The 17,798-nt window shown below is 45.4% G+C and overlaps 2 protein-coding genes across 2 annotated transcripts; one reads left to right on the top strand and one right to left on the bottom strand.

The window, feature by feature from the left end:
• Positions 1-8,347: 8,347 nt before the first annotated feature.
• On the bottom strand, positions 8,348-10,344 carry LOC133929004 (NADPH-dependent aldo-keto reductase, chloroplastic-like). The gene is made up of 7 exons (XM_062375575.1): positions 10,124-10,344; positions 9,783-9,833; positions 9,630-9,706; positions 9,421-9,508; positions 9,051-9,323; positions 8,699-8,950; positions 8,348-8,592 (listed from the first exon to the last, which is right to left on the bottom strand). The coding sequence occupies exons 1-7, from the start codon at positions 10,232-10,234 to the stop codon at positions 8,506-8,508; spliced, it is 939 nt and encodes a 312-aa protein (XP_062231559.1). The 5' UTR covers positions 10,235-10,344; the 3' UTR covers positions 8,348-8,505.
• A 1,448-nt stretch (positions 10,345-11,792) lies between these two features.
• Positions 11,793-14,898, top strand: LOC133929006 (CASP-like protein 5B2). The gene is made up of 3 exons (XM_062375580.1): positions 11,793-12,123; positions 12,887-13,019; positions 14,487-14,898. Exons 1-3 carry the CDS (start codon positions 11,993-11,995, stop codon positions 14,685-14,687), a joined length of 465 nt encoding a protein of 154 aa, XP_062231564.1. The 5' UTR covers positions 11,793-11,992; the 3' UTR covers positions 14,688-14,898.
• The last annotated feature ends 2,900 nt before the right edge of the window (positions 14,899-17,798 follow it).

Here is a 17,798-nt window from a genome sequence, read left to right on the forward strand (position 1 = left end):
GTCCTTGCAAATGTACGAGGGAGATAAGATTCATCGCTAGCTAGGTTCGAAAGTTGAATTGTCGCAATATATATTTTGCGTAGTGGTGAAAAGATCATTTCCTCCTTTTTTGGTAAAAGATCATGATGACGTTTGGAAACTTAGCGCATTTGTTGGTGTAGTGTGCCAGCTCTCCTAGTATTTCGTACCAATAGCCCTTGCGTGCGCCAGAAGAAATCCCGAACAGAAAATGTGATGGGACCCTGGCATAGAAGGTCATAGCCCCGATTAGTACTCCAAACCACCACGGTGGCTAGTCAGAGAATCACCAAGTCCGCTTAGGATTTTTTCTGTAACGTTTGCTTGGGAATAGAAACTTATTCTTTTGTTAGTAAAAAACAAAAATAATGTAAATGAAATCGGTGGGATTTCTTAGGAACTCAATGCTGAGGAGATAATGACAACCTAATATGCTTAGTGTTACTCGCTTCCTCCTCCGGCTAGGGTAGGATGACTTCATCACTAATTTGGAAGCTTAATCGGGTCAGCCCTAGGTCTGGTGTGAGTGGGAGGTGCCGTAGCCCCCGAGCACTTAGGGACGCAATAAGGAACCTTTATCACATCCCGCGAGGTAATAACTTAGAACATCGTCCCCATACGAAGGAAGTCACTTTGGCACACGCATAATATATTATTGTTAGCTCTTAGTATATTGTATTCATCCAACCCCGATTGGTTATCAGGGGAAAAACCTAGATAGACAGTCAAAGATAATAAGATAAAAACTAATGACCGACCATTATGAATCAGTCGTCCGGGGTAAGAGAAAAGAATTGACTGCTCATACTTCCTCTCTGGTCATAGAAACTCTTGTTTCCTGAAGTCGATTCTCGTGTGACCTTGTTCGGGATTATCCAGGTGCAAGGTACCTAGATTGCGGCTAACCGTCGGTGTACCTGTATTACGGGTGACAGATGTTTAGTCTAGGGAAGACAAAAAAGAACACAAAAAATATTCAATTGACCTTACGGGAAAAATGAATCTTTACTAGTGTAAACTTACTTTTAATACTTACATATATAACTTTTGGAGTTGGTCGACGTTCCAAGAATTATCGAAGACTCATCCATCCTCCATTGCTAAGAGACCCAGGGAGGGTAGGCTCAACCACCGATCAGAGACCCTCCCACTTTAGGGATAGCTTGCTACCGTTATGTTGGCTCTGAACAGGTCGTAGAACTAGGTTCCCAATTTGAATGATCTTTTGTTGATGTTCTAGTCATGGTAGCACCGAAGAGCTTGCCGGTACCATGCTGATCTTATTAGCACTTGTGCCATTTTTTTTCGGAGAACATTGAGGTTGTCCTGCCTTAAAACTTTACCCTGTAGTCCGTAATAAATAACTTGGTAGATTTGTTAGACTTGTAGGAATTTAAATGCTTTTCGCATTTGACGGGAATACTTCGTGTTGGATGCATTTGACATCATATTATGATATCCTTACTAACTTCTTCCTTTGATTAGTTCGGAACACGTTAATCACTAGTTGGAGCGTTTATTATGACTAGCCTTAGGTCCTCTTGAGTGAGAGACGTTGTAGCCTCCAGTCAATCGTGAAAAGCGATAAGGAGCCTTTTCGTAACCCGAGTTTGCAACATAACGATCATTCCTTTCTTATTGGAATTTGCTTTCAGAGAGTACACAATATGTCATTTTCAGTTTCCAACACCTAGTACTTGTTAAGCCCCTGGCTATCTACTTAGAAGAATTTTTTAGGTAGACAGTCTAAATAGAAAACACAATAAAGAGAAAATAACTCATATTGCCTTTGTGTCGAGAAAAGCTTTTTGCCACCCGGGTGCGCATTTGGGATGAGAAACCCAAGAAGTGGCTTATCCCGTTGTCATACATGAGGATGCATAGAAAGACATGTAAGGAAGGAAAAGAATTCAAGCGACTTACTAGTCAATATGATCTTTATTATTATGAATATACTCTTAGTACTTACATTTGGGACTTAGCTTATTGACGATCCACAAGCTATTGTAAACCTAAAATCTTAAACCTAAACGACACAGACTAGATTAAACTAATAAACAGTGACCCTTAATTCAAGCTCAACAGATACAAATGCAGGCTAGCTTTCGAAAAGCAACAAGAAGCAGTCAAGAGAGGGTTTTTTTAGTGTGAAAGGGCAAGGAGAGAATTTAAGCGATCGACCTTGACAACAGCATAGATGGCGTTGCCCACAGCGTCAGGTGGTATCTGCCATGCACCGCGGCCAACCGATGGGATCCTCGCGCTGGTGTTCAGAACAAAGGATTCAACCATCTTTGGGCAAGGAAACCTGATTAAGATTGGAGAGGAAAGCAGAGAAAGGCTACTAGAGTTCGGTGGAGTGGGTTGGGGCCTAGGTGTGGAGTTGAGGTGCAATGGAGGTGTTTGCTTTAACAACATATTTGGCAGGCACACAACAACTTGGAATTATTTATTTTTAAATAAAAAATTGCAAATATATGCCACTATTTTGAAATATTGCAAATCTAGACTCTTGTCGCCATTAGAAGGGAGATAGGATCATGTTACCCGTGCCAGTGTGGGCAGGCATGGAACCTATTGCCCGTTTAATGGGCAAAAAGTACAGGTAACTGTCGCCCATTGAACAGGTAGATTTTTTATAGTTATTGTTTTTGAGAAATGTAAATGATTAACAAAAATATTAAGTAATTGACCACTAAAAAGAAAATGTAATTGAACTTCATTTTTGAGAAATGTTGGCCTTTTGAGGCACAATCTTTCCAGATGTCAGACTTTTTCAAACATAGAATTTTCAAACATATCCTTTTTAGACGTACCCTTTTCAGATAACATAACTGTTCCAAATGAAGGAATCAATTCCTTTTCCCATATTTTTTGTAGACTTAGTCCATGAACCACCATGGATTTTATGTATAAATAGGAGTGAGGAGGCCACTTGTAGAATGAAATCAATCGTCTGGAGCTCTTCTACCCCCCCCCCCCCCCAAAAAAACATAGGCTCTGATTCCCTCCCAAAGAAATATTTGTCAGTTCCTACGCCTGATGAGATGGAAGTGCCGATATGTTTGTGTGAAGACCTTTGTAGGCTGAAGAAGTATAACAACTTTGCAGACACCTTTAGAAGGATGTTCTTCATGTGTTCGAACTACCAGTATGACCCACCAAAGGGCAGCATCCCTAGTGGTTACCGCTAAGTAAACACTTATGGCTAAACTACATTACAAATATTTGTCATTTACCACTAACCATTCTTGTCTTTGTTGGTAGTCTACACCACCTCTATGTGAGTTCGTACAATGGATGGATATTGTGCAGTCGCAAGATGTGTTCCTCCTACGCAACGAGCATCCGATAGCATGGAGATGATTTGATCAAATGGAAGTGGATGGGAGGAGGTAGTGTGGAGACCCGATGAAACCGCACTCGGTTCAATTGAATGGCCGATTGTCCAATTAAGTCGAGAGCTAACACACGCTTACCGAAAGGCACGCCATATGTTAAAGTGAAGGCAATTCCGGCAGTCCCGATATGTGTGTTTTGATAATTCTCAGAAAAGCTATTATCCAACACATATCTCTACCAATATGTACATCACAACATCACGACTATACAAGAGTTCAAGTGACTACAAGTTGCTAAATAAACAAGAGACAAGGTATTATCTAGCATAGTTATACATAAATCACTACGGAAAACTACTAAATAAATAAAGACAGGTTGCGTTATTTGCCCACAAGGCAACCGGCCGGGGTTAGTAGTAGTATAGCAACTAATCATCACCACACCACTCTTGGTGGGGCACAAGTAGCCAGCTTCTAGACTTCACCTGCAAAAGAATCAATAGAGCACGGTGAGTATGAAGGTATTCGCAAGACTTACTCATATAGTTATATATATTTCTGACTCCAAGGATAATGCATTTGGATGAATTAACAAGAAATTGACCACAAGGTAAACTTGAATTATGTGAAAGACAATTTAACGACATAACATGTGAGCACCTGACATAACTTAACACTTAGACTATCCTAGCATGATCATGACAACATAACAATAGACAACATATGAACTTGACCATCTCAACATAAAACATAAGGGAACCGTATCACCTTCTCCCGCATATAACCACCATACCACAAATACCAAACGGAACTATACGGTGATGCCTAATAAACATTAAGCTTGCTCATAACTAAGAACGTGGTGATTTGAATTTATTTTACTCCTTACAGGGGAGTACATCTTTACCCATACGATACGAGACCACCCGCCATATACAATCCGTCGGTTACAAGTGATGATTCATGTGACACCGTTCACGTACCCACCCCGAACCTTTGTTCTCGTGTCCGAGTATGCGAAGGCCACCTAGGTCTACTCCCGGAGAAACCTCAGGTGCCTCTTACAAGCCATCTCGCTCACATCACGGGCGCATGAGTAAAATGAACACGATGAATTAATATACTTGGCCCATCCTTTTCCTATTCGGATATGTGGTTAAACGATGCAAGCGGTCTATGGCATCTGGGTCCCTTTCCCGCCCTGTCCCTAACACCTCCTACATATTGTCTCATTCTCACAACTCATCATCCCTACATTGTCTTCATCATGAATAGTAATTAAGTAATATAGCTCGTGAGCGATGGATGATCCACCGCTCGACTTCTACTAGTGACCTATACATTCCTAAGCATTTCAGATAAATATTAATGTAGACATTAACATGGTTATACCTAGTTTATAAGAATGGATATTGCCAATAAACAAGATAGGATACATACGATAAGATAGGTGCTACTCAGTTTTTGACATCATCGCTAAACATGCATATACGACACATAGTAATATCTAGAAAAATTGACTAACAATTCACCAACATATGGGATAAGTATGCACTGATGCTTGCCTTGGTGCTCAGCTTCACAATCAAGATCATCCACAAAATCTCCTCAAGAAAACCCATCACTCTCCAGTTCGTCATCCACTAAAAGAATGACATCGCCATAAGCATGATGAAATACTATAAAGTATGCTTTATGATTCATGATCATGAACAAGATGCAATACGGCATGTCATGAAAATATTTGCAAAAGAACGCTTAAGTGGATCGGGCTAGAATAGATTTAAACATCCGATTGGATAACCTAAGCTCACTGGGTTTTGGGTAACTGGCGGTCAGTCAGGTAGGGTGGTAGTCAGACTGCGAGGGTCGAACAGAGAATAATCGGTATTGAGTGGCTATGGTGTTCAGACTAGACCTATGACAGTCAGACCAGCCACAGTGGCGGTCTGACTCTTGATTGTGGAGTCTGAATTCAACTCTAGCCGGCCAAGTCCCAACCCGGTGATCAGACCGACCCAGGTGGTGGTCAGACCGCTGGGCCTGGCCAACAACACCTCGGTGATGTCGCCAACGATGGCTCTGGTGATGCCTTCAGCCAAGAGTGGTACCAAAACACTCGACAAGACTAGTGGAGTTTATTTTGGGTGGTTTGGGTGACATGCACGGGGTCAAACTCAAAAGGGGCCCATGGATGACGTCCATGGCTAGGTTTGGAGCTTGGATCTAAGCAAGTGGGGGTCAGTTGGAGCTCAGGGATGATGGGGACAATGCTCGAGGAAGACTCACCTCGGTGTGGGAAAGTTTCTTACAGGGTTGGTCGGCTCCGGGAAGGTCTTGATTTGGAGATCAAGCTCTAGGGTGAAGCTCGGCCTTGATGTAGAAGAGAACACGGGGAAGCTTCTCTAGCGAGGATGACGGCAGGGAGGAGCTCGGAGAAGCTTGGGGATGGTCTTCTCCATTGATCTCTAGTTGTTGTGGTGATCAAGGTGGTGCTCTCTTATCTCTCTCTTTCTATCGGTTTTGGGTGGAAGTGGAAATGAGTGAGGGAGAGAGTGAGAGGTGGTCGATGGAGTTTTTAAGTGGGCGTTCTGAGCCCTTGTGGCCAGACCATGGGTATTCCCGATCAGACTGCGGGGCATGCCCACGTGCAGTAAGTTCTTCCTCCTTTCCCCCTTTTCTACCAATTATTTTCCCCTTCCTTCCTAAATGGTTTTAGGCTATCTAAACTACTTCAAAAAAAAAAATTTACTCATAAGTATATTGTGGGAATTCGAGTTGCTTAACGACATAACATTTCCAAAATATTTTGAACACTTAAAGCAGAAGCCAAAAGCATGAAACATGATGTCACGATGCATATACGTCCTCTATGGCTATGTTAGGATTTTTGGGGTGTGACAGGGAGGTTGAGCGCAAACACATGCAGGAGGAGCTGAGGAAGCTGAGAGATGAGCAGTCTTGTCGGGACGACGAGGCCCATGAGAGGGCATGTTGGACGTGAGAAGCTGGACCAAATGCTGCAATACCCACATTGCAATTAGTAGAGTAGCGGTTGTAATATGGAGGTGTTGTCGTCGTAGGGGGCTCATCATAAGTCAGACTTAGTGGCAGCGGAGCCGTAGCCATTGGAGCAACGACAATCATCATAGTGGAGGGGCAAGGGGCCAAATAGGAGCCAGTCGAGTAGCATGGGGTCAAGAAGCAACATCCTTAATGGACCTACAATCCTAACTTTCATGCTTAACCTATGTTCAAAAATAAATACAATGGCTAACATAACTAGTTTGTAAATAAAGTACTAAGATAAGCATATTTACCTTCACCAATGATGAATTCTGACAGGGCTTCATTGCTTTACTCTCCCTCTCCCTCTCTCTCTCCCCCTTAGCGCATCGTGAAAATAAACAGTTGAGTACAATAACACGTGGGAGGTCAGCCGCGCAAATTTATCCCACAACCTGTCTCCTATTGGAGGGGTGAGGGAGCGACAAGTCGACGTGGATGCCACTATGGCTAACTCGACCGTTTGAACGAGGTTGACACAACCTATCATCCGTTGAAAGGGCAGGCGATAGGAGCCTAGATTTACAATATTCTAAAACTGACACATATATTTGAAATTATTTAATTTAAATATAAAAATAAAAAACTTCAGGAGCTTGGAACTATCATTGGGCTATAGCTCAGCTGGGCAAGCTAGCCCATTCCAGCTATGCCGGCCTTTCCTTTGGTTGTTTCGCTTTGGATGGCTAGTCTAGATGACCAGTTTTTTTTTCTTTTTAGCACCGACAGTCTGCAGTTACGTGGAGAAAGAGGTCTTCGTGAGCAGTTGCGAACGTGCGCGCGTTTTTGCCATCAACGGCCTGCCGATTCGGCTCTCCCTGAAGAGCAAGGTTTTTCTCACCCACGAAGGCTAGCTTGCCTGGGAAAGCTATGATTTTTTTTTCATGATTCCAAATGCCAAGCCTTGCTGAGCGATGCTAGAAAATCTTTTGCCTGGAATCCAAACGTACAGTTGTCTAGATAACACCCCTCCCCTCCCCCTCCTTCGATGTCGTGGCCTCGTGGGCACTTTGATCTCTCTTTTCTGAATGTATAATGGCAACACAAATTCTTGTAACTTTCTTGCAACACTCGCTAGCAATTGTAGTTTAGGATCAGAATCATCTGAAAAGGAGCCATTTTTATCTCTCAGATGTTCACAAGAGCACAAGACGCCCATTAAAATTTATCGCCACTATACACATAGCAAAATGGGGGCTTTGCGGAACAAGTGAAGGTGCCCTAACAAAATGGCGGAGACAACGAAGTAGGGAAGGAGACGTGGGATGGGTGATGTAGCAGAATTTTACTGCTCGGTTAATCTAGCACATCGACATCTTCTGAGAAGAGCGATGACGAGATCCAGACATGTTTTGCAATGGCCAATGGCAATTATTGACGATCCTAGGACCGGCGTACCATGTGCCGAGGCTGACCAATGAGATCGCCGCGCTGGTGTTCAGGAGGAAGGGTTCAGCCATCTGCGATCCTCAAAAACAACCGGCCCGAGGTTGGAGAGGAAAGTCGGAAAGATGAAGGGAAGCTTACAAGCCAGCCAAAAAGCTCGGTAATAGTGTAATGTAGGTAGACAGGACAAATGCTATGTGACTTCTCGCATTACATGAGCTGGCGACGTCACGCTTCAGGTCTCTAGCAACAAACGCGTGGTTAACCGAATTCGATCTTGAACATGTGGCATGCTCCCAAAGTATGCGACTTCTTCGCGACGCAAAATGCAACAAGCCTTATCCTACGATGAATTCATGAACATGGACAGACTACGCAGCAGAAAAAACGATGATTTGGACCGTAGGATCATATGAAGAACAAATTTTACTTGCTGCCGGTGCCGGTGCGCCCCTGCTACAGCTGCCACCCACCGCTAGTGGACAGCCACCAAAGGGCCTTATCAGCGTTGCTAGGTCACCAGGGACAGTTTCGGATTTCAGTTCTCGCAAATAAATTACATGACAATGCCAACAGAGTGAAAATTATCGGACTACTGATCAGGCGTACAGTTATTGTCCCTCACGATTCGGATGAACTTATTCATTTTTCGCCTGGCAATGTAAAAAAGTTTCATCAGTTCCCAGACAGCCGGTTAGATTATCTCGCCATCCCAGAGATCTTCGATGGATTTGAAGACGCCTTCTGGGTGAACAAAAAAGCCTGCTCGAATCAACTTCACCTGCAAATCACAGTCACCAACAGGAAAATGTCAGCACTTTGCCCTGCGGCTACAGTTTTCAGCTTCTGAATTCTGAATGTCTGACGCTGGTGCGGATGCGACTTGCCTGTTCGATCTCAGATAACTTCGCGAACACGTCCTCCGGGATGGACCAGTCGTAGACGGCGAGGTTCGCCTTGATCCTCTCCTCGTTGGTGCTCTTGGGGAGCACGCTGTGCCCCATCTGGATCCCCCACCGCAGCGCCACTTGCGCCGGCGTCTTCCCTAGCTTCTCCGCCGCCGAGACCACGACCGGGTGCTCGAGCACTGCGCCTGGCTTCACCATCCCCGTCCCCGGAGAGCCCAACGGCGAGTACGCCTGCGCACACAAAACAGCCAAGAAACTTTGAGCACACTACCGGATCACACGTCGACAAGAATTCATCTCGGCTTGAGCTGCCGAACTGAACTGAACATACCGAGAGGTGTATCCCTTTGGACTCGCAGAACTCGCGGAGCTTGGTTTGCCGCCACACGGGGTGGCACTCCACCTGGTCGACGGCCGGGGGCACGCGCGCGACAGCGAGCAGGTCCGCCAGCTTCTTGCTCGAGAAGTTGCTGACGCCGATGGCGCGCGCCTTGCCGGCATCGTACAGCTTCTCCATCGCCGTCCATGTCGCCGGGATATCGGACGGGATGACGTTTTGCGGGCCAAAACCGGCGCCTTTCTTCATCCTAACTGGCCAATGGATCTGACGAACGATGCAAGCATCTTAATATGCTAAGCCAACATTTTTTTCCCGTTTGCAACAAGATGATGCATGAATTTCGCATGCATTGCAGACTTACAAGGTAAAGATCGACGTAGTCGGTTTGCAAGTTCTTCAGTGTGCCCTCCAGCGCAACCGGGACATCCTCCGGCGCATGGTTGGTGTTCCTACAAAAATGTTCCAACATGTTGTGTCCCTTCAGTGATGTTTCAAGATTACTGCAATAGTGCAACCGCAAGTGTCTAAGTGCTGAATCTTCAGGTCTCAGAATCAGAAAGGAGGACTGACCAGAGCTTGGAGGTGATGAAAAGATCTTCACGCTTGGCTATGCCCTCGTCGAACACTTTCTTGAGAGCAAATCCAACCTGCAGAGCCATGTTGGCTCAGTTCAAATAAGTATCCGTCACTTGATTGGAGAGTCAGACTTGAGGGCAAATTTACCTCTTTTTCGTTGTCGTATGCTTGAGAACAATCGATGTGCCTGTAACCTGCCTGCGCGTTATTAAACAGTGGATAAATTCAGGTATTGCACATTGCTAAACTAATGCAACAGCTTCAAGAGGGAAAAAAAAAACTAGTAGTACAGAAATAGCAGGCCGAAACTTAGAATATTGACTTGCATGACAGCGAAAAAATGAAGAAAAATAATTAGCTCGTTCCATTTGTTACTAGCCCAAATTGCTGGGTTGTTTTGGATGAGCATCCAAGACGACGACGATATGAACAACCACACGTACAGCCTGAGTAGCAGGACAGAGCAGAAAGGATTCAATGTGGCTTACCTTCACGGCGGCGAAGACGGCGTCGCCGACGACGCCAGGTTCGGCTTGCCAGGTGCCGAGCCCGACCGACGGGATTTTGGCGCCGGTGTTGAGGACGAACTGGCCGGCCATGTGCTGCTAGATAGTATGCTACCGCGCGGCGCGGCGTATAACCTCTCGAGCCACAGGCGTAGAGTATCTGCGTCGACAAACGAGTTGCGTCGGATGCTGACAGCGTAGCTCACGCGGCCCGGCGGACTTTATAGGCCGAGCCGGCGACACGTTGCATCGCTGGTGACGCCGATGCGGCCGCGACCCGCGCGGTGGTCCTGCTGGTGATTGATGGGTGACGGGGGCCGCATCGTCCCTGCAGGCGTCGGGTGGAAGCTGGAGGTTTGCAGCGGAGGGGACCGCACGTTTTGGGGAAGGACTCGCTGCCTGGCACATCCATACGTCGGACTTGCGAGAAGGCTTCAAAGAGGTGGGGTGCAGCGGGGCATGGGCAGCGCAGTGCAGTTTTGGCAGTAGCAGTAGCAGTAGCACAGCCAACATCCGGATCCCTCGCTTCAATCGCGACACAAGGCCAGAAATTCAACTACTTTTGCGCACGTATAATCTCTCATTTAATACTCACTCGTCCATTAGTTCTCTTATTAATTTTATAATTTTTTCAACTATTCCTTTTAACATGAACCACAACATAAATATAGTGGTATTTTCGTGTTCTAGGATGGCACACGTTTCCCATGAATTCGTGGGCCATGCGATCTTTGGACTATTGGAGCTTGGAAGTTTTGCTAGCTGGATTGATATCCTCCCTCTAATACCCATCACACCAGTCTAATTACTGCTTCACCTTCCACCATGCTTTCTTCTTGCGTCGTGGGGAGAGGAATAAATACCAACTTTTTAAGGCCGTTTAATTAGGTCTTTTATTTATTTTTTCAACATCTTATACTGTTGAATTCGAATCTAACGGTGGATCTTTTTTTTAACCTCAGTCTCCAGCGTTCACCTGCCTCGCGCCGCCCGCACACATCCGTCTCCAACAACATTCCCACAGCTAAATCCGCATACGCCGTCTGCCATCATGCTAACCCGGTGTCCTTACCTCCCCGTCCCCCCCCCTCACTGACCCACCAACCATCTTCCGTCAAAACGACTTGCTTTCTCGGACATCCCTCTAAATTCAGAAAGCACACTAGAGACTCCAAAAATCCTCTTCTTAAACCTAAACCTCACCAGCCATGGCGTACGCGTGATGATGGTCACTCCTAAATTTCAGACACCTAAATTCTAAAAAGCGTGATATATATATATCATATGATCAGGCGTAATCCTCACCCCAAATCCACACTAATCTTGTTGCTAATCCCATCCGCGCAACGCATCTCCGTGCACCAACCTTCCCAAACGGACCAATTCGCGTTTTCCCAACAGATCGGAGATCGCGCACCCACCCTCTCTCTCGGCTGACCCCAGCCGTCAGACGGCAGGCGGATGCCGCGTGCGCAAGTAACCCAACCCAGCCGCGCTTTTTCTCCCGGCAAAAGCCGCGTTGGCATCTGCGAGAAAGGGACCGGGATCCAGCCGCCCACAGCCGGCCCCCGCGCGCGTCAGCGCCGCACCAACCTCCGCCGCCGTGCATCCACCCGAAATTCGCACCGCCTCCCCCCCCCCCCCCCCCACCACCGCCACCACTTTTCCACCCTCCTCTGCTACTGTTCGGCACTAATCAATTAGTTAAAATCCCCATCGCCGCCTCCTCCTCGAGTATTCAACTCTTACCTGAGACCATCAGCGATCCGCCAAACCACCAACCCACCGGATTAGAGCGCGCATGGCTGATCGGCACGGCTGCTGAGCGGCGGTGGCGGCGGGAGGGAGGAGATGCCATTGCTGGCGGGGAGGCCGGGGTCGTGGGGTGGGCTCGTGCTGCGGGTGGGGCAGGCGAGCTTCGCCGCCGGCTGCATCGGCGTCATGGGGTCCTCGTTCGGATTCGCAAGCTACACCGCCTTCTGGTAAGCCCCACGGTTCCCCCAGTTGACCTGGGGTTTTCTTGTTCTAGCCTACCTCGCCCTCCGTTGGTTGGGGTTTTCGTGAATCCTAGGCGGCGAGCATGTGCTCGATCTGTGTATTGTCGCCGCGCTCTCAGCTCCAGCAATGCGAGTGAGTAGACTGTGGCTTAGTAGCCTTCGGTGGGGAATTCTTGTTTGGGCGCGGTAAGGACTAGGGAGTAATAGACCATTTTGCTTCGGATCACTTGTCATCAACTCATGAATCATCGTAGTAAGTTTGATTTAGCAGAGTACTGATGTGAGGGAGGGATAATTTACAAGGGGCTTTCTTACTTTGCAAGTAGATCTTTTGTTAATTTACAAGGGGCTTTAGTTGGGATGGTTGATTACAGCATCTGAGAGGAAAATTCTGAGAAAATATGATGTGGCAGTCACGCTGTCCAGTTATGCGGACAATCTGAAAATTTATGCAGAGATAATACCTGTCGCATTGGTGAAGCGAGCTCAATACCTTTCTGTTTGATGTGATATGATGTTGGCATGGTGAAATTGAAGGTGTTCAGAATGCAATTTCGTTCTCGATATGATGTTCGGAGCGTGAAACACGTTGTGCATTTGTATCAAGTCCTATATTTGATGGTGAGTCGGTGTAGTGATGGCCTATTTGTTGGTGTTTAGTAAGATGTTAACTCAATACTCCTAGTTGGACTTGTAAACTTTCTCCTTTGAAACGTGTAATGGACTCATTTTGTCTTTCACATTTCAGCTACTTGATTGCATCAATGGGACTACAAACATTGTGGAGCTTGGGACTTGCATGTCTTGATGGATATGCCATTAAAGCCAAAAAGGATCTCACCAGCCCGATTCTATTGAGCTTATTTGTCGTTGGAGACTGGGTAATGATTAAACTCCTCTTGAAAATCCAGTCATCTAGCTTGTTGTCTTGATTGCCCCAAGTTTTTTTGGATGTAACTCTACTTAATTTTTTTTGATAAACCTTTAACATCATGTATATGTTTACAACTTTTTATACAAGCACTGAAATTGACCGTACGAAAAAACCAAACCGAATGATACTTTCACACTTCTTCTCTCTCTCTCTCCAATATAAGAGAAATATGGACATCTATCCAAAATTTTTGCTATGTTACTTGAATAAAACATATATGACGTTTTAGGATGTGTGATGTCAAACTTCTTAAACTTTGGTTATTATATCTTTGTGAATAATTATTTTTAATATGAAAACGGTATTTGTAGATTTATCTCCGAAAGTATAGGTTTAATAAATATATTACAATAGATTTTGGTGGTCAAAATTATGTTTCAGAGATTGTAAATGTCCAAATGTCACTTATTTTGTTTGACAGTGGGAGTAATAACAATCTTCCTCCCTCACTCTCTCATTTCCAACTTCCATGTGTTAGGAATATACAGTCCTTATCCTGTACTTCCTCATATACTCTATATATTGTCTTTATAGGCTACTATTAAATACAAGTTGATATTCTTAACATGATATGTTTTCTGCCGCAACTCGTCCAAAACCTTTTTTTTCCTGCCAGCTTCCCTCCCCCACCAACTCTCTCTCTCTCTCTCTCTCTCTCTCTCTCTCGGCGTGCTTCCAGCTGCGCTGCCTCCGTCTCCATGGACCAGATCTGGCTTTTCTCACACCGAGCCGCTCTCTTCTGGCTGGATCAGATTTTCCATGGCCGGATCCACTTCTCTACCAGTCACATTAGAACGCTTTGGCTGCTGCTGCCCCTTTGCCCAGCTGGATCTACCCCGCCCGCCTGGGTCCGTCTCCGCCACCTCCTCGGCTCTTCTCCCCGCTGCTGCGCTGGCCGGCCCCATCCCGAGCCGGGTTGGCTCCGTCGCGCGCTGGCTCGACTCCGCCCTGGCTTGGCCTCGTCTCAACCCCATGTCCACCGCCGTCAACCTCCGCCTGCAACGTTAAATACAAGTTGCTATTCCTAACATCATGCACCCCTTCACATACACATGCTAAACGTGCGACACTTTAACGAGACAATATTATCAGGTAACTTGTGTTGATTGTTGCCCTTTTCTTTCTTTGAAAACATTTGATTGTTGCACATTAGTTCTATGTATATTAGTTTGTACTTTGCCAAGTTTAGTTTGCTGGACATGTTCCTTAAATTATTCATGCTCTCCCTATTTTATACATGATACATTCTGGCGTCAGCTTAGGGTCATACTAATTTGACATAGAAACAAGATCTGATTTGTGCATTACATACTGTCTAATTTGTCTAGTCCCGTGTTCATAAGGCATTGATCCAATCACGTCCCATAGCTCAGTGCTTTCAACAGCACTAACGAAATCTATCTACGGAATGCAGGTGACAGCAATTTTGTCATTCGCTGCATCATGCTCAGCTGGTGGTGTAGTAGTTCTATTCGAAAGGGATGTGCTTTTCTGCAGAAGGTATCCCCAACTCCCTTGCGGAAGATATGGACTCGCCACAGCGTTTGCTTTCCTGTCTTGGGCACTCAGTGCTACATCAGCCCTAATCATGTTTTGGCTCCTGGCAGCGTTCTGATTCTATGTATAATCTGGTGTTAGTGATGTTTATAGCATCTTTTTCTGTTCTTTTTCTTTGTAGATTTTATAAAGGATAATTTTCAAGACCACAAATTAGCAAACCACACAATCCAAAAATGGAAATGTTGGGATCATGTAAAGTCCATGGAGTGAGCATGACTAATTACTGGAAATTGCTGATAGAAGCTTTGCTTCAGAGATGCTGATGAGTTCATTGCCTTTTCACCATCTTTGAGTTCAGTCTCCGTAGAAGGCTACCTCATGGAATGGCATTGCCTTAACCATGCAACTTTCCAGTTGGCGGATCCAGCTAGGCAAAGCAGGTAGGGCCAGAGATGACCAAATGGGCCACTCGGACCGGCCCGGCACGGGTCCAGCTCGGCACGGTCCGGATACAAGGCCCGATAGGCCCGCTTACTGTAACTGGTCATGCCGTGCCGACCCGTGTGCCGTATCCTCGGCCCACGGCACGGTCCATCTTCCACCGTGTCGTGCTGGGCCGGCCCACGGCACAGTCGGCACGACGGGTCCGGCCGACACGACGGGCCCGTTCAGCACGGCGGGCCCAGCCGGCAAGGTGGAGGCATGCTCGGCCTGCCAGCACTTCGAAAATAGAAAAAAAAATAATAGCTAAAAAATTCTAAAAAATCAAAAAAAATATAGAAAATAAATAAATAACAGCTTTATTGATTGGTTGCCTCGTTAAAAACCTTTCTACTAGAAGGAAAAAAGAGTACAACCTCTGATTATGCTTCGAAAATTACATGATTTCATTAGAAACCCCAGAATTTCGCTTGCAATATTTAATATGCTTTCTCAAGTGTCCCATTCCATTTGGAGATCTGGCACCTAATTCATTGCTGCATATATTACACTTAACAATTCAAACTAATTTTACCAAATTATCGCTAATTCTCAAGAACTGAGACAAGAATGAGAGGAGGAAACAAGAGAGAAAATGGTGTTGTTGGTATGGAATGGAAGGGCAGGGAGCTCCTCTATTTATAGGTGAAAAATGGTGATTTTTGCAATTTTTTGATTTTTTGAGCTCAAACGGTCACAAAACGGCTATAAAATTCAAAATATCGGGTTAACGGGTTAAACGGGCCGTTTCCAGCTTGTTTAACCTGTTAACCCACATGCCCGTCATGCCCCGCGTGCCGGACAGGCCCACAACGGCTACTACCGGCCCAGGCATGCCCGCTGGGCCGTGCCGCTGCGCGCTGGGCCGTGCCGTGCCGTGCTGGCCCGGACGTGCCGCCTGGGGAGCCACGTGCCAAGCCGGCGCACTGGGCCGTGCCGTGCCTCCTCGGCCGTGCTGGCCCGGGCTGGGCCATGCCCGTGCTGGCCCAAAATATCCAGGCCGGGCCATGCCGGCCTATCGTGCCGCACGCTCGGTCCAGGCATGACCCGATGCCTCATGACGTGCCGGCCCGACCCATCTACATTCGGGCCGGGCCGTGTTTGGGCCGTGCCAACAGTATCATGCCTCGGGTCAGCCCATGTTGTACAGTCCATTTGGACATCTTTAGATAGGACGAATTTTAAGATAAGATTAAAGAAAAGTACCTTAATTAAGACAATAATTAAGCGAAGCGAACAGGTCCCCAACATAAGTCGATAAAACCATATGAACTAGCAAAATAAAAAATAACTGAAGATAAACATATATGCAATTATGCAAATATGCAATTAAGCAAAGTAACCAAATGTAACCAAAGACAATAAAAGTAATAAAGTAAAGAAACTTACGGAGCCACAACTACTAATTATGTCTAGAACTAGAAGGCTTAGGCAAATTCATCTTCCTTGTTTTCATGTCTTGAAACCGGTTCTTAATAGCATTAGAATCTAGTCCTCTGAATAAATCCCGCTCAATATAACACAACATCAAGTCATTGAGCCAATCATCACATATCCTGTTGCGCAAATCAGTCTTGATGATGTTCATGGCCGAGAAGACTCTTTCAACAGATGCTATTGCAACTGGTAGTACCAATGCTAACTCAATAAGGTGGTACACCAATGGAAACACAATATATCTTTAGGTTTCTACCATCCTCATTGCTAGACTTGCAAGATTGTGACAACCAATAAAATCTTCAACTCTTCGAACATGAAGAATGAATGTTTCAAGTTGATCTTTTATAACGGCACGATCGCTGATAGAGAAATCTATGTCATATATCTCCGTAAGTCTAACAATCTTTTGCTTATCAAAGTTAGAGAATCTGTCTCTTGGATCAAGACAAGAAAAATATATAAGCAACTCTGAAGATAGCTCAATGAAACGATGAATCATCTATGTGTTTATAGCATCAAGAGCTGCATAAAAGGTGTCAACACGATAATGATGGTCTTGAGTGATGCTGATCTTACTTCGCCTTGATTGGCCCCATCTTGGTACTGCTTCATCCATATTTGGAATTGGTATATCATTTTGTTCACAAAATATTTTGATTTCAGCAAACAATGGCTCCCAACTATGATTCCTTAAGTTAAGCAAACGTTCTTTCACATCAATCAGCAATGACATGGCATCAACAATATTTTGATTCTTTCTTTGCAAGAGTAGAGATAACTCACTTGTAATATGAAAAATTTTCAACATCATCTTCATAATGAACACAAAGTTAAAGCTCTCCATTATTCTCATCAAACCACTCGCTAATGTTGGATTTCGGGCATCTTCCTGCACAAGCCCTAGCACCTCTATCACTGCAACCCACATGGATTCAATACGGATTAAAGTTTTGTAATGAGAACCCCATCTAGTATCTCCAGGTCTGGCCAAGTTAGTTCTTGATGTTTCCCTCTTCCAGAAAAAATATCACCGCTATCTAACTTAGCCAATAAGTTCTCACGGTGCTTGCTAGACAATAAATCCTTCCTCTTGTAAGATGCACTAGTGGTGGTCACAATCATATTAACATATTCAAAGAACTCATGAATAGATGTGCAACTACCTACGACAGAAACGACTACCAATTGCAATTGATGTGCAAAACAATGAACATAGAAAGCATATGGGTTCTCATATTTAATGAGTTTTTGAAGACCATTGAATTCACCTCTCATATTCGAAGCTCCATCATACCCCTGCCCTCGA

Source organism: Phragmites australis, chromosome 9, assembly GCF_958298935.1.
Source record: "Phragmites australis chromosome 9, lpPhrAust1.1, whole genome shotgun sequence".
Classification (NCBI taxonomy): domain Eukaryota; kingdom Viridiplantae; phylum Streptophyta; class Magnoliopsida; order Poales; family Poaceae; genus Phragmites; species Phragmites australis.